Here is a 26,019-nt window from a genome sequence, read left to right as displayed (position 1 = left end):
GCCCTCTGAGGCCTAGAATGGACTTCCGGAAGTGGCATCCATGCACTTCCGGTGGGCCGTTCTAGGCCTGGGAGGCCTCCTTCAACCGTCTGAGGCCTAGAATGGACTTCCGGAAGTGGCATCCATGCACTTCCGGTGGGCCGTTCTAGGCCTGGGATGCCTCCTTCAACCCTCTGAGGCCTAGAATGGACTTCCGGAAGTGGCATCCATGCACTTCCAGTGGGCCATTCTAGGCCTGGGAGGCCTCCTTCAACCCTCTGAGGCCTAGAATGGACTTCCGGAAGTGGCATCCATGCACTTCCGGCGGGCCATTCTAATAATAATAATAATAATAATAATAATAAACCTTTATTGTCAAAGTACAACGTGTGTACACTGGGAGGCCTCCTTTGCCCTCTGAGGCCTAGAATGGACTTCCGGAAGTGGCATCCGTGCACCTCCGGCGGACCATTCTAGGCCTGGGAGGCCTCCTTCAGCCCTCTGAGGCCTAGAACGGACTTCCAGACGTGGCATCCATGCACTTCCGGCGGGCCGTTCTAGGCCTGGGAGGCCTCCTTCAGCCCTCTGAGGCCTAGAATGGACTTCCGGAAGTGGCATCCATGCACTTCCGGTGGGCCGTTCTAGGCCTGGGAGGCCTCCTTCAGCCCTCTGAGGCCTAGAATGGACTTCCGGAAGTGGCATCCATGCACTTACGGTGGGCCGTTCTAGGCCTGGGAGGCCTCCTTCAACCGTCTGAGGCCTAGAATGGACTTCCGGAAGTGGCATCCATGCACTTCCGGTGGGCCGTTCTAGGCCTGGGAGGCCTCCTTCAACCCTCTGAGGCCTAGAATGGACTTCCGGAAGTGGCATCCATGCACTTCTGGTGGGCCGTTCTAGGCCTGGGAGGCCTCCTTCAGCCCTCTGAGGCCTAGAATGGACTTCTGGAAGTGGCATCCATGCACTTCCGGTGGGCCATTGTAGGCCTGGGAGGCCTCCTTCAGCCCTCTGAGGCCTAGAATGGACTTCCGGAAGTGGCATCCATGCACTTCCAGTAGACCATTCTAGGCCTGGGAGGCCTCCTTCAACCCTCTGAGGCCTAGAATGGACTTCCGGAAGTGGCATCCATGCACTTCTGGCGGGCCATTCTAATAATAATAATAATAATAATAAACCTTTATTGTCAAAGTACAACATGTGTACACTGGGAGGCCTCCTTTGCCCTCTGAGGCCTAGAATGGACTTCCGGAAGTGGCATCCATGCACTTCCGGCGGGCCATTCTAGGCCTGGGAGGCCTCCTTCAGCCCTCTGAGGCCTAGAATGGACTTCCGGAAGTGGCATCCATGCACTTCCAGTGGGCCATTGTAGGCCTGGGAGGCCTCCTTCAACCCTCTGAGGCCTAGAATGGACTTCCGGAAGTGGCATCCATGCACTTCCGGCGGGCCATTCTAATAATAATAATAATAATAAACCTTTATTGTCAAAGTACAACATGTGTACACTGGGAGGCCTCCTTTGCCCTCTGAGGCCTAGAATGGACTTCCGGAAGTGGCATCCATGCACTTCCGGCGGGCCATTCTAGGCCTGGGAGGCCTCCTTCAGCCCTCTGAGGCCTAGAATGGACTTCCGGAAGTGGCATCCATGCACTTCCGGCGGGCCATTCTAGGCCTGGGAGGCCTCCTTCAGCCCTCTGAGGCCTAGAATGGACTTCCGGAAGTGGCATCCATGCACTTCCGGCGGGCCATTCTAGGCCTGGGAGGCCTCCTTCAGCCCTCTGAGGCCTAGAATGGACTTCCGGAAGTGGCATCCATGCACTTCCGGCGGGCCATTCTAGGCCTGGGAGGCCTCCTTCAGCCCTCTGAGGCCTAGAATGGACTTCCGGAAGTGGCATCCATGCACTTCCGGTGGGCCGTTCTAGGCCTGGGAGGCCTCCTTCAGCCCTCTGAGGCCTAGAATGGACTTCCGGAAGTGGCATCCATGCACTTCCGGCGGGCCATTCTAGGCCTGGGAGGCCTCCTTCAGCCCTCTGAGGCCTAGAATGGACTTCCGGAAGTACTGTGCATTCAGTCGGTTCTCTGAACTCAGCAAAATTTAGCTACCTGCTCTGCCAAACTGTTGCGAACTGCTGAAACCCACCACTGTGCATTGCCCTGTGGGTGTTCATGAATTTCATGAAAATGTGTACTAAAATATACTTTAAAGGGCCAAACAGGTTTGGTTCCTCCCTTTAAAGTATATTCTAATACAGGCTGTCCTTGACTTACAACCATTCGTTTAGTGACTGTTCCAAGTGACAATGGCACGGGGAAAAAAGCAACCAATGACCATTTTTCACACTTATGACCGTTGCAGCGTCCCTAGGGTCCCATGATCGAAATTGGGATGCTTGGCAACTGACTCATATTTATGACGGTCGCAGGGTCCCGTGATGGCCTTTCGCGACCTTCTGACCAGCAAAGGCAACGTGGAAGGTGGATTCACTTTAGAACTGTGTATCTAACTTCACAACTGTAGTGTTTCGCTTATCAATGGTGGCGAGAAAGGTTGTAAACGGGGCAAAGTTCGTCTAGCATCTCTCTTGCTCAACCATAGAATTTTGGTGGGGGGCTCAATTGTGGCCGTAAGTCGAGGACTGCCTGTACCCATTGTGTGAAGGCAGCCATTTCCCATCTTTGTATCACAAGGAAAAGACTCCTCAGGAAGCTTATATACATATATGCATCATCATCATCACCACCACCATTATCATCATCATCATCATCATTATTGGAGGTGGTTACCCTTTGCGAGGTATATGCAATGAAATCTCATTTTAATGTATTAATATACATTTAAAGTGACATTGGTATTCTATTCTGTTCTGTTCTATTCTATTCTACTTTCTGTTCTGTTCTATTCTATTCTTCATTTATTCTATTCTTCATGTATTCTTCATGTGACCTATAAAGCCCTACATGGCTTGGGTCCGGGATATTTGAGGGAACACCTGCTGCCAGCATCAAGCTCCCTTCGCCCAGTGCGTTCCCACAGGGAGGGTCTTCTCAGGGTGCCACCGGTTAAAAGATTGCCGGCGGGTAACACCCAGGGGTAGGGTCTTCTCAGTGGGGGCGCCTGCCCTGTGGAGCCAGCTGCCCATGGAGCTTAGGACTGCCCCCGACCTCCGTTCATTCTGCCGGGGCCTGAAGACCTGGCTCTTCGAGCTCTCTGGCCCAGGCTGAGGATTAATTTATTTTAATTGGGGTTTTATTTATACAGGGATAAATTTAATCTTTTTTAAACTTGGTTTTTTAACTTTTGTATTTTTGGTTTTTAATTACCCTGTAAACCGCCCTGAGTCCTCCGGGAAAGGGCGGTATATAAATGTAATAAAATAAAATAAATAAATAAAATTCTATTCTTCATTCATTCATTCTATTCTTCATTTATTCTATACTATACTATTCTATTCTGTATTTCTATTCTATTCTGTTCTTCATCTACCCTATCCTATCCTACCCTACCCTACCCTATCCATTTTCTTTTCTACTCTACTCTACTCTATTCTAATTCTACCCCAATCTACCCTACCCTACCTACAGTCTGCTCTGCATTCACATCCTGGCTGCATGATGGCTCTGCAAAGGTTACCTGGACAATGAAAGTCTCCTGGCCTTCCAGCAGTGAGCCGGCCCGGCCCCGGGGGCTGCAGAAATCAAGGGAGACCCCGCCGACTTCTTCACCAGCCTGTAGCGAGTATTGACTACTCGGTGGGGCACCGGACTGGTGACCAGGAGGAAGCTGGGACCTGCAGGAGAAAGACACGCCGGCTTGAGAAATCGGAGCAGCCCAAAAACCGGACCGTCACAGTTTGCACTGAGCCGCTCTTTGGGGAACCCTGGGTTCTGCTTGAGGAATCCTGGGAGTTGAAGTCTACGGATCTTGGAGTTCCAAAGGCTGAGAAACCCTGACCTAGCTCAACTCCGGAGAAAGCCGCTGCTATGGCCGTCTCCCCTTTCTGGAGCGCCAGAGACCTGTTCAACTTCCCAAATGCAAGTCTTCGTTGGCCTGAACATCCATGCAAGGCTCCAAATACTCCAGTGTTTTGTTTTGTTTTATAAGCTTAACATCATGCCTGACCAAAAAAGTAATACATCAACCCAACTAGGTAACATCAAGTGCGGGAAGGTGCAAGCCCAACTCCCTACTGGCACTGAGGACGTTCCCTGGTTGGGTCACGAAACGTCTGCAAGAAAACCGCCCAGCTCAGAGGGCACGAGGGAGCCCGGAGTTCAACCCCGAGCTACGAAAATTCCCTTCTCTCCGTCTGTGTTTTCTGGAAGGAGCCTTTGGGCCAGGAGCGATAAGAGGGACAAAGGGGGTTCTCGAGTGGCGGGCAGGGACACGGATCTCCCCCCCCCAAGGACACGCGTGCAGGGAGGGAAGCGGGACGGGCTCTGCGCCGGGGAAGCCGTTCTTTCAGAGGCTCGTTACAGCAACTACGGAAGGAGCTTCTGACGCTCTTTAATTAACTCATTAACTCGGCTATCAAATGACACTGGCAGTCCCAATATGGGGAATCCTTGACTTATGGCTACAAGCCGGCCCAAATTTCCGTTGCTAAGTGAGGCAGTTGTTAAGTAAGGTTTTGCTCCGTTTAGCGACCTTCCCTGCCACCTTTGCTAGGAGAATCACAGCAGCTGTTAAGTTAGGACACACGGTTGTTAAGTGAATCTGGCTTCCCCCCCCCCGTTGACTTTGCTTGTCCAAAGGTCGCAAAAGGGGATCACAGGAGCCCCCCCTCCCCCCGGGGACACGGCAACCGTCGTAAGTATGAGATAACTGCCGAGTGTCTAAATTTTGATCACACGACCAGGCGGGTGCTAACAACGGTCGTAAGTCTGGAAAACGGTCACAAGTCACTTTGTTCAGTCCCATTGTACCTGTGAATGGTCAGTAAATGAACAGTTGTATGTCGAGGACGACCTGTATTGTTTGTGGTTGGTTTTTTTGTGCGTCCCCTGAATGTTAATAGATCCTTCCTCCCTTCGGATGCACTGCACATGCATTTAGAAAGTTTATCTCAGAGGCTCCCAAAACAGATTTATGTATTTAATCATTTCCCCTTTCACAATATTTTGCCAGGTGATCTACACACCGGGTTTTTTTCTGCTGAGGGTTGCCTGCAATTAAGAGCTAAAGGCCGGATTCTGGCCCGTTTCTGCTCTTGCTAAGCCGGCCACTCATACACACACCCCCACAGCTTTTAAGGAATGCATCTAATTGCCTGACTTTTATAACACACCGCTATAACTGCCCAGGTAATTAAAGCTGACACTTCCATGCTGAGAGTTAAGTCTGCAGGTTTTGCCGGGGATCTGGAAAGTTGACCCAAGCCCTGCCCCCCCTATCCTTTGGGAATCCTCACTTGAAATGATTGAAAGGTGGAAAAGTGGGGGAGGGGGGAGAGCTGTATATTTCTGTTTTTTTAAAAAAAAATATTCCCTGCCAATTACATCAGACCACTTCTAAGAGAAAAATAAGGGGAATCTATCATGGGTGGCACCACCACAGGAAGATGGCAGAAGAACAGAGTTGGAAAGGGACCTTAGAGGTCATCTAGCCCAGGGCTTTTCAACCTTTTCACCCATTGTACCACTTTTAGGATGCGGCAAAGTCCGAGGACCACCAGTCGCCTAGTAAGGAGTCAAAAACTTGATGATCCAAAAAAAAAGGAAAAAAAGTGATGAAGTACAGGTAGTCCTCGACTTACGACAGTTCGCTTAGCGACTGTTTGAAGTTACAATGGCACTGAAAAAAGTGGCCCCCAAGCCACAGCCGAGCAAGAAACCTGCCTGCCTGCCCGGCGGCATTCTTCCTCCTGTCCGAGGTTTTCATTGTTGTGAGCATTTCTGTTGAGGATTGGCAGCGGGAGTGGATGGGGGGTGTTTGGTTTTTATTCCTCGTCTGCTGGGTGGTTGCAGCAGGTTTTGGTCACTTCACATGACCCTGGGACTCTGACCGTCATAAATATGAATCAGTTGCCAAGCATCTGAAGGTAAATCGCAAGACCCTGGAGATGCTGCAACATTCCAGCTGATCGGCGCTTCTTCCAGGCTCAGCAGCAGCGCCAGGATTAGTGCCGAGCTCCAGCTGGATCCTGGTGCCGATCCTGGCGCTTCCGCTGAGCCCTGACAGCCCTGCAGCTCCAGCCGTCTCTCGCTCAGGCTTGTGCGGTGCTGCCACCGGTTCAGCTCATTCCCCTCCCCTACTACCCCTTTTCTAGGATGGCTGTGTACCACCTGCCAGGTGCCCATGTACCACAGGTGGTACCCGTACCACTGGTTGAAAAGCCCTGCTCTAATCTGACCCACTGCTCAAGCAGCAGTGTCCAACATTGGGGACTTTACAACTTGTGGACTTCAACTCCCAGAATTCCCCTGCTTGCCTCCCTCCCTCTCTCCCTCCCTCCCTCCCAGCCTCCCCCTCCTTTTTCCTTTCCTCCCTCCCTCTCTTCTTATTGCAAAGCACCCACTGATATACCGGGGGGTCCTCAACAACCACAACTGAGCCCAAAATTTATGTTGCTAAGAGAGACGGTCGTTAAGTGAGTTTTGCCCCATTTTACGACCTCTCCTGCCACAGCTGTTAAGTGAATCGCTGCAACTAAATTAATCTGGCTTCCTCCATTGACTTTGCTTGTCAGAAAGCCGCAAAAGGGGGGGCAGTTGACCCCCGGGATGCTGCAGCCGTCATAACTATGAGTCTGAATTTTGATCACATGACCACGGGGGGGGGGGAATGCTGCAACAGTCAGAAGTGTGAAAAAACGGTCCTAATTCACTTTTCCCAGTGCCGTGGTAACTTCAAACAGTCACTAAACGAACTACTGCACATTGCAGCAAAAAAAAATGGGGGGGGGAGAGGGTTTGAGGTCTCGATATGGACTAGTAACCCAGTGGATAGATAAATTATAAATAAACCAATGTTCAAAATTAATGACAAGAGTTGAAAGTCACTTCCAAAAAGATCTTGGCAGACTTGAACTATGGGCCCTCTCCAGCAACATGAAATTTAATGTGGAGAAAAGCAAGGTTTCACACCTGGCAAAGGAAAAAGCCAAGAATAGGCGAAACCTGGCTGAAAACCAGGAACCGTGAGATGGACCTCGGAGTCCTAGTGGACAATCCCTTAAACACGAGCCAGCCGTGTGCAGCAGCTGCCAAAAAAGCTAACACAATCCTGGGTTGTATAAACAGAGGCACAGAATCAAAATCACGCGGAGTCTTAGTACCGCCTTAGCAAGCCTTAGTAAGGCCACACCTGGAATACGGCATCCAGTTTTGGTCACCTCGTGACAAAAAAGATGTTGAGACTTTGGGGGGGGGAAGTGCAAAGAAGAGCAACTAAAATGATTAAGGGCCTGGAGACCAAAATATATGAAGAACGGCTGCAGGACTTGGGTCTGGCTAGTCTAGAGAAAAAACAGACCAGGGGGTGACATGATAGCAGTATTCAAATACTGGAGAGGTTGCCACAAAGACGGGGGGGGGGGGTGTCAACTTATTTTCCAAAACACCAGAAGAAAAGACAAGAAACAACGGATAAACACAACTAAGCCAGGAGAGAAGCAACCTGATAGTGAGGACAATTAATCAGCTCCCTGCTTTCAGAGGTTGTGGCTGCTCCATCATTGGAGGCTTTTAAGAAGAGACTGGACAGGCATTTGTCTGAAATGGCTTAGGGTCCCCTGCTTGAGCAGAGGGCTGGACTAGAAGACCTCCAAGGCCCCTTGCAACTTTTTGTATTCTATTCTGGTCTACTTCAATATCACCCTCTGTCAACCACTACGTTTCCCCAAAGAGTTTTTTGGTAGGTAGGCAGGTAGGTAGGTAAGTCGGTGGGTGGGTGGGTGGATAGATGATAGATAGATAGATAGATAGATAGATAGATAGATAGATAGATAGATAGAGATAGATAGATAGATAGATAGATAGATAGATAGATAGATAGATAGATAGATAGATAGATAGATAGATGATAGATAGATGGATATATAGAGATAGATAGATAGATAGATAGATAGATAGATAGATAGATAGATAGATAGATAGATAGATAGATGATGGATGGATATATATAGAGATAGAGATAGAGATAGAGATAGATAGATAGATAGATAGATAGATAGATAGATAGATAGATAGATAGATGATGGATGGATATATAGATATAGATATAGATATAGAGATATAGATAGATAGATAGATAGATAGATAGATAGATAGATAGATAGATAGATAGATAGATAGATAGATAGATAGATAGATAGATATAGATAGATAGATGGATGGATGGATGGATGGAGATAGAGATAGAGATAGAGAGATAGAGAGATATGGATAGATGGATGGACGGATGGATGGATATAGCGATAGATAGATAGATAGATAGATAGATAGATAGATAGATAGATAGATAGATAGATAGATAGATGATGGATGGATATATAGATAGAGATAGAGATAGAGATATAGATATAGATAGATAGATAGATAGATAGATAGATAGATAGATAGATAGATAGATAGTGATGGATGGATGGATAGATAGATAGATAGATAGATAGATAGATGATAGATAGATAGATAGATAGATAGATAGATAGATAGATGGATGGATGGATGGAGATAGAGATAGAGATAGAGAGATAGAGAGATATGGATAGATGGATGGACGGATGGATGGATATAGCGATAGATAGATAGATAGATAGATAGATAGATAGATAGATAGATAGATAGATAGATAGATAGATAGATGGATGGATGGATGGAGATAGAGATAGAGATAGAGAGATAGAGAGATATGGATAGATGGATGGACGGATGGATGGATATAGCGATAGATAGATAGATAGATAGATAGATAGATAGATAGATAGATAGATAGATAGATAGATGATGGATGGATATATAGATAGAGATAGAGATAGAGATAGAGATAGAGATATAGATAGATAGATAGATAGATAGATAGATAGATAGATAGATAGAGATAGATAGATAGATAGATAGATAGATAGATAGATAGATAGATAGATAGATAGATGGATGGATGGAGATAGAGATAGAGATAGAGAGATAGAGAGATATGGATAGATGGATGGACGGATGGATGGATATAGCGATAGATAGATAGATAGATAGATAGATAGATAGATAGATAGATAGATAGATAGAGATAGATAGATAGATAGATAGATAGATAGATAGATAGATAGATAGATAGATAGATAGATGGATGGATGGAGATAGAGATAGAGATAGAGAGATAGAGAGATATGGATAGATGGATGGACGGATGGATGGATATAGCGATAGATAGATAGATAGATAGATAGATAGATAGATAGATAGATAGATAGATGATGGATGGATGTAGATAGATAGATATAGATAGATAGATAGATAGATAGATAGATAGATAGATAGATGATGGATGGATATAGAGATAGAGATAGAGAGATAGAGAGATATGGATAGATGGATGGACGGATGGATGGATATAGCGATAGATAGATAGATAGATAGATAGATAGATAGATAGATAGATAGATAGTGATGGATGGATGGATAGATAGATAGATAGATAGATAGATAGATAGATAGATAGATAGATGATAGATAGATGGATATATAGAGATAGATAGATAGATAGATAGATAGATAGATAGATAGATAGATAGATAGATAGATAGATAGATAGATAGATAGATAGATAGATAGATAGATAGATGATGGATGGATATATATAGAGATAGAGATAGAGATAGAGATAGATAGATAGATAGATAGATAGATAGATAGATAGATAGATAGATAGATGATGGATGGATATATAGATAGAGATAGAGATAGAGATATAGATATAGATAGATAGATAGATAGATAGATAGATAGATAGATAGAGATAGATAGATAGATAGATAGATAGATAGATAGATAGATAGATAGATAGATAGATATAGATAGATAGATGGATGGATGGATGGATGGAGATAGAGATAGAGATAGAGAGATAGAGAGATATGGATAGATGGATGGACGGATGGATGGATATAGCGATAGATAGATAGATAGATAGATAGATAGATAGATAGATAGATAGATAGATAGATAGATAGATAGATGATGGATGGATATATAGATAGAGATAGAGATAGAGATATAGATATAGATAGATAGATAGATAGATAGATAGATAGATAGATAGATAGATAGATAGATAGATAGTGATGGATGGATGGATAGATAGATAGATAGATAGATAGATAGATGATAGATAGATAGATAGATAGATAGATAGATAGAGATAGATAGATAGATAGATAGATAGATAGATAGATAGATAGATAGATAGATGGATGGATGGATGGAGATAGAGATAGAGATAGAGAGATAGAGAGATATGGATAGATGGATGGACGGATGGATGGATATAGCGATAGATAGATAGATAGATAGATAGATAGATAGATAGATAGATGATGGATGGATATATAGATAGAGATAGAGATAGAGATAGAGATAGAGATATAGATAGATAGATAGATAGATAGATAGATAGATAGATAGATAGATAGATAGAGATAGATAGATAGATAGATAGATAGATAGATAGATAGATAGATAGATAGATAGATAGATAGATGGATGGATGGAGATAGAGATAGAGATAGAGAGATAGAGAGATATGGATAGATGGATGGACGGATGGATGGATATAGCGATAGATAGATAGATAGATAGATAGATAGATAGATAGATAGATAGATAGATAGATAGATAGTGATGGATGGATGGATAGATAGATAGATAGATAGATAGATGATGGATGGATATATAGAGATAGAGATAGAGATAGAGATAGAGATAGATAGATAGATAGATAGATAGATAGATAGATAGATAGATAGATAGATAGATAGATAGAGATAGATAGATAGATAGATAGATAGATAGATAGATAGATGGATGGATGGAGATAGAGATAGAGATAGAGAGATAGAGAGATATGGATAGATGGATGGACGGATGGATGGATATAGCGATAGATAGATAGATAGATAGATAGATAGATAGATAGATAGATAGATAGATAGATAGATAGAGATGGATAGATAGATAGATAGATAGATAGATAGATAGATAGATAGATAGATAGATAGATAGAGATAGATAGATAGATAGATAGATAGATAGATAGATAGATAGATAGATAGATAGATGGATGGATGGAGATAGAGATAGAGATAGAGAGATAGAGAGATATGGATAGATGGATGGACGGATGGATGGATATAGCGATAGATAGATAGATAGATAGATAGATAGATAGATAGATAGATAGATAGATAGATGATGGATGGATGTAGATAGATAGATATAGATAGATAGATAGATAGATAGATAGATAGATAGATAGATAGATAGATAGATAGATAGATGGATGGATGGAGATAGAGATAGAGATAGAGAGATAGAGAGATATGGATAGATGGATGGACGGATGGATGGATATAGCGATAGATAGATAGATAGATAGATAGATAGATAGATAGATAGATAGATAGATAGATGATGGATGGATGTAGATAGATAGATATAGATAGATAGATAGATAGATAGATAGATAGATAGATAGATAGATAGATAGATAGATAGATGATGGATGGATATAGAGATAGAGATAGATAGATAGAGAGATATGGATAGATGGATGGACGGATGGATGGATATAGCGATAGATAGATAGATAGATAGATAGATAGATAGATAGATAGATAGATAGATAGATAGATAGTGATGGATGGATGGATAGATAGATAGATAGATAGATAGATGATGGATGGATATATAGAGATAGAGATAGAGATAGAGATAGAGATAGATAGATAGATAGATAGATAGATAGATAGATAGATAGATAGATAGATAGAGATAGATAGATAGATAGATAGATAGATAGATAGATAGATGGATGGATGGATGGAGATAGAGATAGAGATAGAGAGATAGAGAGATATGGATAGATGGATGGACGGATGGATGGATATAGCGATAGATAGATAGATAGATAGTGATGGATGGATGGATAGATAGATAGATAGATAGATAGATGATGGATGGATATATAGAGATAGATAGATAGATAGATAGATAGATAGATAGATAGATAGATAAAAAGGGAAGTGCAGCATGGAAAATAATCAAAAGGAATGGAGCTGGGATGGGGAATCTCAGCAGCCGCACAGAGAATCCTCAAGTTACAACCATTCGTTTAGGGAACATTCATAGTTACAACGGCACTAAAAAAAGTGACTTATGATGGTTTTTCACACTGACGACCATCGCAGCAGCATCCTGGTGGCAACGTGATCAAAATCCAGGCATTCGTTAAGCAAATCACTGCCATTGTTAAGTTAGGAATACGGTTGTTAAACGAATCCGGCTTCTCCATTGACTTTGCTCATCAGATGGACGCAAGAGGCAATTTGCTGGTGAAGCCGGGACCCTGCAACAGACATAAGTACATGCCAGTTTCCAAGCGTCAGGATTTTGATCACGTGACCAGGGGGATGCCGCAACAGTTGTGAGCGTGAAAAACATCGGATACGACATTTTTTCCAGTGCTGCTGTAACTCCCAAGTGATCGCTTAAACAAATGGTTAGGACTTACCTGTACAGGTAGCCCTCGACTTTACGACCACAACTCGGCCCAAAATTTCTGTGGTTAAGCGAGATATTTATTATGCCCCATTTTACGACTTTTCTTGCCACAGCTGTTGAGTGAATCACTGGCTTCCCCACTGACTTGGGTTGTCGGAAGATCGGAAAAGGGGGGGAGGTTACCTGACCCCGGGACACTGCAATGGTCGTAAATACGAACCAGTTGCCGACACCTGAATTTTGATGACGTGACCTTGAGGGACGCTGCAACGGTCTTTAAGTGTGAAAAACGGTCATCGGTACCTTTTTTTTATGTGCCATTCCCAACTCCGAATGGCCACTAAATGAACACGCTGTAAGCCGAGGACTGCCTGGAACGAGTCAGCGGCCCGATCCTGCCCGCCCTCTCTCTCTCCGCGGCCGAGGCAGGAACCCCAATCCAGAGGGGCGCAGGTGAAGATCCAGGAGGAAGGAAGACCTTTCAGGACCCCCCCCCCCAAAAAATCTGGAAGATCAGCAAAAAAAAACCCCTCCTCAATCTGGGGGAGGCCCTCCTGGATCCCGCTGTCCTTCCGCAGGGCCTGCATTGTGGGCCACCGCGGTGCGGCGCCTGGCAGGAAGGCCCGTCGGACGGGCGCTCTGACTTCTATTCTCCCTTCCTTGCCGAGAGGTTTTGTGTAGATAATCATGTTATATAGATAAGATGTTTGGTTTAATTCCCTTCATTACAGGCTCCCGGGGCTGTAATTTTTTTAATTTTTTATTTATTTTATTTTTTCTTTCTTCCTCGCCGTGATGTATTCCCCATGGCACGTTTCACTCCACTCGGAACGCTTGGCGCTTTTATTACGAACAATGCCCCGGCGTCCCCCCGTTATCAGCCTGGCACACACCCCGCGCCTCCTCGCCCAGATCCGGAGGTCAGCCCTAATGACTAATCGATCTCATTAGCTTTCCTAATTAAAAACTTTACTACCGCGATGGAAGGCAAACCAGAAAGAAATTGCTGGCCTCGTATCGGAATGGGATATGAGCATCGTTTATCAGCGCAAAAGGCTCGCCCGGGGCTCGCCCGGACCCAGAGAGCCATCCAGCACATTGCTGAGTGGGGGGTTTTTGCTCCGAGGCTGGCTGGCTCGGCAATTCTGGCAGACCCCGCCAGAGAGGGAAGCCGGAGGCGCCGGGCAAAAGACGGGAAGTTTGGGAAACGGGGTGGGTGGGGAGAAGGACCTCCAAGAGATGCAATGCGAGCAGTCAAGGCTTGGCAGGAACAACAGTGAGGAAAAGAGAAGAGACCCCTTTCTGGAAGCTCAAGAGAAGCCCCCCCCCCAAAACTGGGTGACTTTGGGCCAATCGCCAGGAGACGGTGAGTTCTAGTCCCGCCTTAGGCTTGGGCTCGAAAGTCAGGGTAACTTTAGGCCAAACATCAGGGAACTCTGAGTTCTAGTCCCACCCTAGGCATGAAAGCCGGGTGGGTGACTTTGGGCCAGCCACTTTCTCTTAGCTCGGCCCACCTCACAGGGTTGCTGTTGTTGTGGAGAAAATAGGAGGAGGAACGTATGTTAAATGCATGTGCTGCCTTGAGTTATTTCTAATAATAATAGTAAAGGTAGGACCCAAACAAACGAGAGAGGGGGGGGGTAGATAGATAGATAGATAGATAGATAGATAGATAGATAGATAGATAGATAGGTAGGTAGGTAGGTAGGTAGATCGACAGACAGACAGACAGACAGGGAGGGAGGGAGGGAGGGACCGAGGGACCAACCGAGATAGATAGATAGATAGAGAGAGAGATACAAGATAGAAGGATAGGTGAGATAGATGATAGATAGAGATAGATAGATAGATAGATAGATAGATAGATAGATAGATAGATAGATAGATAGATAGATAGATAGATAGACAGACAGAGACAGACAGACAGACAGATATAGAGATGTAGAGAGCTAGCAAGATGATAGCTACATAGTAGATAGAGAGAGAGAGAGATAGGTAGGTAAGGCAGATACATAGGTAGGTAGGTTGAGAGGGAGATAGGTAAGTAGACAGACAGGCACAGAGGGAGGGAGGGACAGAGATAGATAGATACATAAAGTGATAGTGACGGATGGATACATATAGACAGACAGACAGACAGACGATAAAATTGGCTGCCCAACTCCAGTGGACTCTGATCTGCAGCCTCTGGACCAAAGAGCCTGGGTGGATGGGTGTGTGAACGAACTTCAAGCCCCCCCCCATTGACAAGCAGATGTGCCACAGTCCAGCAAAGTGCATCGTTAGGAGGCTCTCCAGCTCTTTGGCTGTGCCTCATACCCCCCCCCGCCTCCCCCCCCGCCTCCCCCCCCGTGCTGCACACCTCATTATCTCCACAGTCCCCAAGGAGCGATACCTGGCGGCTCCGAAGGCCACGCTCATTTCCTCTCGGTGGGTTGTTACTCGGATGGCCAAGTCGCTCCTCGGGAGATCCAGAAGCCCCCCAGCCCGAGTCTAAAGGATTACCAGAGGACGGGAGGGAAGAAAATACAGAATAGGAGACAGAATAGCGGAGCTGGAAGGGACCTCGGAGGTCCTCTAGTCCAACCCCCTGCCTCTATGCCATTTCAGACAAAGGGCTGCCCAGTCTCTTCTGGAAAACGTCCAGTCTTGGGAGCCCCACAACTTCATGGGTTCTCTGGAAATTCAAGAGGAATCTTCCACCTTTACCCCAAAGAGCCTCGGTGGAGCAGTGGGCTAATGCCTCCTTAAGTAACACCAGCTGCCTGCAATTAGTGCAGGTTCGAGTCCCACCAGGCTCAAGGTTGACTCAGCCTTCCATCCTTCCCAGGTAGGTAAAATGAGGACCCAGATTGTTGGGGGCAATTAAGCTGACTTTGTAATAAAGCCGCTTGTGGGGGGTGTGAAAGCCCTAATAAGCAGGCATATACATAGAATTAAGGCTATTGCTAAGCACATTGGTTTGTGCTTCTTAGATTGTAAGCCGCCCTGAGTCTTTGGAGAAGGGCGGGATATAAATGGGATTAAAATAAAAATAAAATAAAAAATGGGGGGAAAGCCGATTATCTGACGGGCAGAATTACAAAGCAGGATCAGACCGGGGGGGGGGGACTCAGAGAGAGAGGGGATCGGCTCCTGGACAAAAGGAACTAAAATGGGTTGGGATAAGACGGTTACGATAAGACGGTTCTGTCCAAACCTGGCTTAAAAAAAAAAGAGCTTTACGAAAGGCTGCCGGGAAGAGAGCACGGCCGAGAGAAAAAAAAATATTTTCTCTTTCTGCGAGCCGAGGACAAGTCCCGGAATTGATCCGGATGAGACTACAGGTAGTCCTCGACTTACGACACGGGGCGTGCTGGCGCGGTTTGGAGAATTTGTCTCAAATTGCTTAAAAGGATAGGGAGGAAATTTAAATGCGGTGCTTTCTCACAAACCCCGCAGGGGCCAAAAAAAACCACAAAACAATAAAAAACCACTGGCTCCTGGGACTTTTAATGCTGAGAAATCAGATTTCAGATTTAGGAATGTAGCCCATTTCCTGCCCCCTCCCATCCTCTGGAAAACTGTAGTTTTTTCTTTTTTCTTTCTTCTTCCCCAGAGGGTGTTACTGGAACAAGGGACGCCCGGCAAGGTAAAACCGACAAGAAATTTTATTCCATCCTTAATGATGGGGGGTGAGGTGTTACCCCCCGTTGATAGGGCTCGCAACTTGGGCGTCCTCCTGGATTCACGGCTCAATTTTGAAGACCACATAGGAGCCTGTGACCAGGGGGGCTTTTGCCCAGGTTCGCCTGGTGCGCCAGTTGCGACCCTACCTGGACCGGGATGCCCTACGCACAGTCACTCATGCGCTCGTGACCTCCCGTTTGGACTACTGTAACGCTCTCTACATGGGGCTGCCCTTGAGGACCACTCGGAGGCTTCAACTGGTGCAGAATGTGGCCGCGCGAGTTGTAATGGGGGTTTCCCGATACTCCCGTGTAACACCTCTACTCCACGAGCTGCATTGGCTTCCGGTTGCCCTCCGGGTGAGATTCAAGGTGCTGGTGATGACCTATAAAGCCCTAAATGGCGAGGGTCCGGGATATCTGAGGGAACACCTGCTGCCAGCATCAGCTTCCCTTCGTCCATTGCGCTCCCACAGGGAGGGTCTTCTCAGGGTCCCACCGGTAAGAGATTGCTGGCGGACGACACCCAGGGATAGGGCCTTCTCAGTGGGGGCGCCTGCCCTGTGGAACCAGCTGCCTGCAGAGCTGAGGACTGCCCCCGACCTCCGATCATTCTGCCGGGGCCTGAAGACCTGGCTCTTCGAGCTCTCTGGCCCAGGCTGAGGATTAATTTATTTTAATTGGGGTTTTATTTATATAGGGATAAATTTAATCTTTTTTAAACTTGGTTTTTAACTTTTGTATTTTTGGTTTTTAATTACCCTGTAAACCGCCCTGAGTCCTCCGGGAAAGGGCGGTATATAAATGTAATAAAATAAATAAATAAATAAAATAAATCCCCTTTTGCGACCTTCTGACCGGTAAAGACAAAGGGGGAGGGGGGGAAATCAGAGTCACTTAAGGTGCTTTTTTTTTCCAAAAGGCAGCTGAACTTTCTTCTTTCATTCTCCTTCCAAACCCCCCCCCCCAAAAAAAAATCCAGTTGCCTTTTGGAAGAAAAAAAAAATAACCTCGGAGACGTCCCCAGTTCCTTCTCAGCACCGAAGCTTGCGGGGGGGGGGGGGGGGGGAAAGGAAGAGGGTTTGTTTATGGAAGAGAAGCCATGGTTGATCCCAGGCAGTTGTTGTCCTCGTGCTGGTCAATAAAGCCACCCGGTCAAATCCCCCTTAATTGGCGCTTTGGGCTCCATCAGTGACATCCGAAAGGTGCCACGCGGCTGCTCCTCGGCTCAACGGTGCGCATCCTGGTTTTCCCCCAGCTAGCTGAAATCCCAGGTGCTGGGAGGGGAAAAAGAAAAAAAAAAAAAAAGAGCCGGGATGACTCTATTATCCAGTTGCCAATTTCGGTCTGCAAGCCAGCCCAAGGATTAGAAGAGAGGTGATTAGCCCAGAAACTGCTCAATATGTTCCCGGAGAGCGGGCGCAGTGAGAGCTTAATTGTATTGCTGGCAAACTTGGCGGAAAAAGCAGCTCCTTTCGTGGAGGAAGAGAATTTAATTCCGCTACGGAAAATGAAGAAAGAAAGAAAGAAAGAAAGAAAGAAAGAAAGAAAGAAAAGGTTCTGCTTAGGCCGGGGGGGGGGGGTTATGACCAGTGCACCGCTTTTATGCTGGCGAGCAGGAGCTGCTGCCGCTGTATAACAGGTAATAAATGCGTGGGACGGAGCGTAATTCGTAATTCACCGGTGGGAGGCCTCGCCGCGCTCCGCTGGAGGAGCAACCCTAACCACCATCCTGGAACACTTTGAAAAGGCTTTTTATTGGGCTCCGAAGCGCCTGCAAAACAGTTGCTCGGCAGCTGCCGCGGGGGTCTCTCGACTGCAGATGCTGGAGGGGAAATTCGTGCAAAATCAGCGTTGCCGCTCATTCCTCCGTGTGCCCGGCGGACGTCGGTACGGGGATCAAGAGGGGGCTTAGCGAAAGGGCGGTGATGCCACGGAAAGACTGGCGCCCTTGCCAGTTAAGGTCCAGGCGCGTTTCCTGGCTAAAAAGGTAAAGGCAAAGGTTCCCCCGCACATGCATGCTAGTCGTTTCCGACTCTAGGGGCCGGTGCTCATCTCCGTTTCAAAGCCGAAGAGCCAGCGCTTGTCCGAGGACGTCTCCGTGGTCATGTGGCCGGCATGACTAGAGGCCAAAGGCGCACGGAACGCTGTTACCTTCCCACCGGAGTGGTCCCTATTTTTCTACTTGCATTTTTTACGTGCTTTCGAACTGCTAGGTTGGCAGAAGCTGGGACGAGTAACAGGCGCTCACTCTGCTACGCGGCGCTCGGGATTCGACCCGCCAAACTGCCAACCTTCTGATCGACAAGCTCAGCGTCCTAACCCACTGAGCCACCGCATCCCTGTTTCCTGGCTAGGCACCCCTAAATCGTGTGATTCCATGAAAGCAATTTATGGAGTATATAGAGAACTATTTGGTGCACAAAAGAGCTTGTGCTGGAGGATACGCACGCACACACACACACACACACACACACAGAGAGAGAGAGAGAAATACAATGGGTTTTAATCCAGCACTTTAGTCAAGGACATTTGAGGAGGGGGGGGCGCGGCAGGAGAAAGCTTTATCCATCTCAACTCTTTTCTCCAAGAATGGGGAGAAAGAGAGATGGGGAAGCTCCTGGATTCTTTGCAGGATCAAAGGACAGAGCCGAGAGTTAATAGGGAATATTAAGAGGAACTAGCATTGCTTTTTTTTCTTTTTTTTCCTTTTTGCTGCCTAAGTCAAGATCACTTATGAAGGCAAAAGGACCTTGGGGGACTCTTTTAATTCCTCCCCTGGAGAAAAAAAAAAGAAAGAGTTCATTTAGAGTCCTTCTCTGGTACGTTTTAAATAGAGCATTACTGGATTTCAAAAGAAGATGAAATACCCCCAAAAAAGGGAGGGGAAGTGAAATGAAAAGGAAGAAAAAGGAGGAAGGAACGGGGAGAAAGCAAAATTGGAGGGTGCAGATTAAAAAAAGAGAGGAGAGGCTATAGGGAAAAAAAAGTAACTTTGCTTCTTTCTGGTTTTTCAACTGTTAGCACTCCAAAAGAGGAAGCATTATCTTATCTTAATGGCAGGGGTCTCCAAACTTGGCCACTTTTAAGACTTGTGGACTTCAACTCCCAGAATTCCCCAGCCAGCATGCGCTGGCTGGGGAATTCTGGGAGTTGGAAGTCCACAAGTCTTATGGCGGTCAGGTTGGGAGAACTTTGTCCTGTAGCCACTGAAGCTTTTTCAGTAAAAATCCACTGGAGTTGGAGGGGTGAATAAATTTAAATTAAAACAAACAAGCTATTGATAAACTGTCCGAAAAACCTTTTTTTTTTTTTTTTTGGATTCCAAAGATAAAAAAGTCAACGTTGGTGGATTTATTCTTCTTTTTTTTCTTTTTTTTTCTTTTTTTTTTCTTTTTTTTTTTTTGCCCCTCCAGGGCCTGGGATGGATCTTGACCATTTTCTAACTTGTTCTTTTTCGTTCCTTCCCATAATACCCCCCCCCGCCAAATTTTATCGTCTTCTGTACCCCTCTTGCTAACCAGCAAACCTCCAGACTGCCAAGCCTCTTCAACGCACGGCTGTGTTGGAAAGAAGTGGCTTTCAACTCTGCCGTTAATTTTGAACCTCGGTTTATTTCTAATTTATCTATCTTGCTGGGTTACTAGTCCATATTGAGACCTCCCACCTGCCTCTCTCTCTCTCTCTCTCTCTCTCTCTCTCTCTCTCTCTCTCTATATATATATATATATATATATATATATATATATATATATATATATATATATATATATATATATATATATGAGAGAGAGAGAGAGAGGTGGATAGATAGATAGATTAGATGGATAGATAGATAGATAGATAGATAGATAGATAGATAGATAGATAGATAGATAGATAATGTGTGTGTCTGTGTATGTATGTATGTATATGTCTGTGTATACACACACACACACACACACACACACACACACACACACACATTTTGTTGCAAAGTAATCCTCAACTGATGGCAGTTCGTTAATGACAGTTCAAAGTTACCACGGCACTGGGAAAAAATGACTTTGGACCATTTTTTTCACACTTATGATCGTCACAGCGCGTGCGCACACACACACACACACATGCACGCAAGGTCACGTGATCAAAATTCAGACTCATAGTTATGACGGTCGCAGCGTCCCGGAGTCACGTCACACACACACACACACACACACACACACACACACACACACTCTTTTGCGACCTTCTGACAAGCAAAGTCAATGCAGGAATCCAGATTCCCCTAATGCTGTGATTCACACCTGTGGCGAGAAAGGTCATAAAAGGGGGCAAAACTCGCTTAACGACTGTCTCGCTTAGCGACAGAAATTCTGGGCTCAATTGTGGTCGTCAATTGAGGATTGCCTGTATTTGTCGCTATTTAAAAGCCACAACACTTTCTGCCATTTCTTCTCTCTCCCTCTCTCTCTCTCTGCTGCAGGCGACTCCTCAGAGCTAAATTGCTATTAAGATATTTAAAAACGGTCTCTTTTTTGTTCTGTTTTGTGCCTGCCATGCCAGGATTCATGGTTTATTCCATATTAGCAATAAAGCCCCCATCTCCCTGAGATAGCAACCTGTGTTTTTAAAGTATTTATGGCCAGGTTTAAGCAAAATAATCACATTCTCTCTGCTGCAGGGCACATATTAAGGGGATATAGCCCATCTCGGAAGCCATTTCCACGAAGGTCTTTCTTGTCTGGAACAAATTGGATAAAAGACACGGGACGAGTAAGGGTGTAGTGGAGAGGCAGCTTGCATGAAATATCAGCACTGAACGGGCCCCGTTCTGAAACCCGGATCAATTTGGCCTTCCTAATAATCCGGCCTGGAACAAAACTTTAAACGCAGACACTCCTCCACTTGCAACAGTTCATTTAACGACTAAAGATACCAGGGCACTGAAAGAAGTGACTTACGACCGTTGTTCACACGACCTCTGGCATGGTCGTGTGATCGAAATTCAGACGCTTGGCAACTGGCATGTGCTGTGATTCCTGGCCAGCCAGCGGACCCGGCAGCTGAATCCGCCAGGACCGCAGCACTCTGCAGGGGGTGGACCGCGCCATCGAAGCCTTCCAGAAGGCCTCTGGTACGGCGTCTTTCTCGCATTTCCATTTGGGGGAGGGGGGATTACTGGTGTGATTCCTGGCCAGCCAGCGGATCCGGCAGCTGAGTATGAGGAGGGGGGGGGGGCTGGAGTGACATCAGAGTCAGAGGAAGGCCCTGAGGAGCTCCAAGACTTACAGTCGGACGAGGAGCCCGGCCCCTCTACTCGCGCTCAGGCTGAGACACGGCTGTGCTGGAAGCCTGAGTTGAACCGTGATGAAGCACAGCTGGGAAATATCCAGGATGCATGAAAGCGCCGGGAGGAGAAGCGAGCAGGACAGAGGGATGCAATGGGGCGGCTCCAAAGGCAAAGGAGAAGGCATTAGGAAGCCACGCCTTGGCTGAATGATAAAAGGGAAGGTGTGGGAGATGCTGGTTGCCGAAGGCAGCCGTTCGTGTTGAGGATGGAGTTTCTGTGGACTGTGTTTGTTGGCCGTGCACACCGACTCAGGTCTGTGAATAATAAAAGGGGTTGTTGCTTTCTTGTGGTTCCTGCCTGTTTCTTGGAAGGGGGCTTCTCCTTGTGAGCATAACAGGGACTCACGTAGGCTGGGACAGAATAGCATGTACTTATGTCAGCTGCAATGCCCCGGAGCCACGTTCTGACGAGCAAAGTCAATGGGGGAAGCTGGATTCGCTTAACGACCGTGTTACTCGCTGAATGACTGCAGCGGCAGGAATGGTCATCAAATGGGGCAAAACTCACTCAACAAGTGTGTGGCTTGGCCACAGCAATTTTGGGCTGGCCTGTGGTGTCGTAAGCCGAGGACTACCCGTATTGCTTCCGTTCTCTCCGAAAACCACGAGGCACAGAGAGGGCTGCACCAGCTAAGAAAAAGCACCAGCAAGATGAGCAAAAATGTTTAAAAACATCTCAGATAGATGTTGGAAATGCAAACACAAGTCAGGCACTTATGACCATGTTTGGTGGACATGCGCCAAAGCAAAGCGTTATTGGGGAAAAAATACAAGATGTTGGGAGAAACATGTCGATTTTAAACCTGAACTTTTTTTTTATTAGGTACAATGCCAGAAAAGACCGATAAACAAAGCATATGTTTGATTTTACATACGTAACAACAGCGGCAAGAGTTATATTCGCACAATCTTGGAAAAATGAGGAAATACCATCAGATGAAGAAATAATTAAAAATAAATACTAGAATGTGCGGAGATGGACAGAGTGACTTTGAGGTTGAAAAAAAAAGAAGAAACGGAACATTGTCAAACTTGGGACTTATTTTATCGATGGCTAGAGAAAAGGATAAAGGATTAGGAATTAAATCTGTATTAGTGAATCTAAAACTCAGACAACACGTTTGTTGAACAAGGACTATTGGATGTATGAAACAATCAATAAAAAAAATTATTAAAAGAAAAAGCCACCTTCAGGGATGATGGCCACTGTGTTGAGATCAAAGGGGTAACCGCCAGTCTCTGTTGGGCCTGGGCTGGATCCACCCAGAACCCCAGATCTCTTGGGGATCACGTCGCCATTTCTGCAGCTTGTAAGGAGCAAAGGCAACGTTCAAAAGTGCGTGTCCCCTTTACTGCCTGCCCCCCATCCTTAATAAGTATCTCCATTAAGCTAGTGCACACAACAGCAATATTTATAATGGCCGCGGAAGAGATTTCGCTCCACGGACCCGATCAATCTGAGACTCGGGCCTGCTACTCTGGTAGGAGAAGACCTGGAGGCAAATTCTGCAGCTTTTTATGAAAGCAGTAATTCAGCTGCTACGATGATGATCAGGTTTGCAAGCGCTTCTTAGCCAGTGCAAATGTTGCTTTGCCCCGACTGACTGACTGCCACTTTTTATTCCGCGACTTACAACGCGAATTGTGTGTTTGAACTTGCACAGCAACACTTCCAACACACAGGCGACTTTTCGTAATTAGCAGGAACTTCAATACTTGCAAAGCAATGGTGAAAAAAGTCAAGTTTATTTATTTATTTATTTATTTAATTCCATTTATATCCCGCCCTTCTCCGAAGACTCAGGGCAGCTTACAAGCTTAGCAGTAGCCTTCATTCTATGTATATGCCTGCTTATTAGGGCTTTCACACACACACCCCAAGGGGCATCATTACAAGGTCAGCTTAATTGCCCCCAACAATCTGGGTCCTCATTTCTACATTTAGGGCAAGAAAAACCAAATGCACAGGTATAGTATAGGCCCCGTGGTGGCAAACCTATGGCACGGGTGCCACAGGTGGCACGCAGAGCCCTCTCTGTGGGCACGCATGCCGTCGCCCCAGTCCTAGGCCTTCGGCTGGGTTTTATAAAACCTTTTCGCTTTAGGCCTTCGCCGCCGTGTGCAAAAAAAGAGAGGTTCAATCAATCAATTTCAACTTCTCGCGGGGGAAAAAATAGTTCTCGCAAAGTTGGAATTGACTGAACTTTTTAGTGCCACCCAGTCTGCCGTTACCACTACAGCCACGCTCACCCAATGGGTCACGCCTACCCAGCATCCGACGATACATAAGTGGGTTTTGGGTTCCAGTTTGGGCACCCGGTCTATAAAAGGCTAGCCATCACTGGTATAGGGGGTACCTTGCTCAACAGTAGTAACTGTGAGAGGGATCTTGGAGTCCTAGTGGACAATCACTTAAATATGAGCCAGCTGTGTGCTGCAGCCGCCAAAAAAGCCAACACAGTGATGGGCGGCATTAACAGAGGGATAGAATCAAGATTAGATGAAGGGTTAAATACCACTTTACAACGCCTTGGTGAGGCCACACTTGGAATCCTGAATCCAGTTTTGGTCACCACGATGTAAAAAAGATGTCGAGACACTAGAAAGAGTGCAGAGAAGAGCAGCAAAGATGATTATGGGACTGGAGGCTCAAACATAAGAACGGCTGCAGGAATTGGGTACGTCTAGTCCAGGGGTCAGCAAGCTGAAACAGTGAAAGAGCCACTCGGAACCGGTTCCCTCACAAAAGGAAAAACTGGGAGCCGCAAAAAATGTGTGCACATGCGCGTACATGCACGCATGCGCAGAACAGGGTTTGACTGAAGAGTGGAGCCAAGGCGAGATATGCACCTACCCTGCATATTTGAATTGATTGGTTGAACTTTTTTAGTCCCACTTTTTTTTTTTTTTGGACTGCACATGGCAGAGGACTGGGAGCCACAGGAGACGGCTGAAAGAGCCGCATGCAGCTCTGGAGCCGCGGGTTGCAGACCTATGGTCTAGTTTAATGGAAGAGAAGGACGAGGGGGGACAAACTCCCTGTGACCAACTCCGTTTGCGGGAAAAGAATGTTGTGCGCAAAGCATCCCGGCGACTTTCGGGCTGAGAAGTGCACATCATTCACAATTTAGTCGTAAGGAACAGTCATCAGTCTGCGAGCCTCGCAGATCCATAATGCAAAAAAAAAAAAACCACCCCAAAAAAGAAACAAAGCCGAAGCTGAAGGAAAAGCTGACACATTTCCAGCCATCAATTTAAGGAACTGCAAGCCTAATCCAGACTAATGGAATAACAGTCCGGATGGTCCCTGAGCTTCCAGCATTTTGACTATTGAAGGGAAAGTCAGAAAGGGCTCAGCCAGTTTGCACGCAGGGCAGTCACACCAAGAATTGTTATTGTACATATATTATACATACATACATACAGTACATACATATTCATTCATTCATTCATTCTATACACGTAGTCCTTGAGTCACAACCACAAAGGGAACCCAGATTTCTGTGCTTAAGTGTGACGTTTGTTACACTTACAAAAGGCCCCATTTTGCGACCTTTCTTGCCACAGCTGTGGAATCACTGCCGTTGATAAGCGAGTCACACGGTTGTTAAGTGAACCTGGCTTCCCCCTTGACTTGGCTTGTCAGAAGCTTGCAAAAGGGGATCACGTCACACACACACACACACACACACGGACGGACAGGACACTGCGACCGTCATAAATAGGAATCAGTTGCTAAGCATGTGAATTTTCATCAGGTGACCCTGGGGGAGGCTGTACCCGTTAAGAAAAATGGTCATAATAATAATAAAGTTGAAAGGGACCTTGGAGGTCATCTAGTCCAACCCCCTGCTGAGGCAGGAAACCCTAGACCATTTCGGACAAATGGCTGTCCAGTCTCTTCTTAAAAACCTCCAGTGTTGGAGCATCCACCACCTCTGGAGGCAGGTAGTTCCACTGGTTAATTGTCCTCACTGTCAGGAAGTTTCTTCTTAGTTCCAGGTTGCTTCTCTCCTTGACTAGTTTCCATCCGTTGCTTCAGAGAGCACCAAGGACCCCACAGTCCTCCTCCTCCTCCTCTCTACAAACCCTAAATCCCTTCCAGAATTGATGATGTCACCTAGCTGGGTTATGAAACGTCTGCAGGAAAACCATCAAGAGAGCCCCAAGGATCACACAGTTGTTGTCCTCCTCCTCCCCACCATCCTCCTCCTCCTTCCTGCCGGGTCACAAAACGTCCGCAAGGAAAAGCACCCAGCTCAGAGAGCACCAAGGACCCCAGAGTCCTCCTCCTCCTCCTCTTCCTCCTCTTCCTCAGCCCCGCTCCCTTCTAGCA

The 26,019-nt window shown here is 46.2% G+C and overlaps 1 protein-coding gene across 2 annotated transcripts in view; it reads right to left on the bottom strand.

Moving 5' to 3' along the window:
* The window catches only part of ZC3H3 (zinc finger CCCH-type containing 3), a 204,526-nt gene that overhangs the window by 112,480 nt on the left and 66,027 nt on the right, over positions 1–26,019 (bottom strand). For both annotated transcript variants that reach the window (XM_083360057.1, XM_083360058.1), the window contains exon 4: positions 3,605–3,761. In XM_083360057.1, the coding sequence (XP_083216183.1) occupies positions 3,605–3,761 (157 nt within the window). The remainder of the gene's footprint in view (positions 1–3,604; positions 3,762–26,019) is intronic.

This window comes from Vipera ursinii (genome assembly GCF_947247035.1).
Source record: "Vipera ursinii genome assembly, chromosome: 3".
In the NCBI taxonomy this organism is placed as follows: domain Eukaryota; kingdom Metazoa; phylum Chordata; class Lepidosauria; order Squamata; family Viperidae; genus Vipera; species Vipera ursinii.
This window is presented reverse-complemented; position numbering and strand designations above follow the sequence as displayed.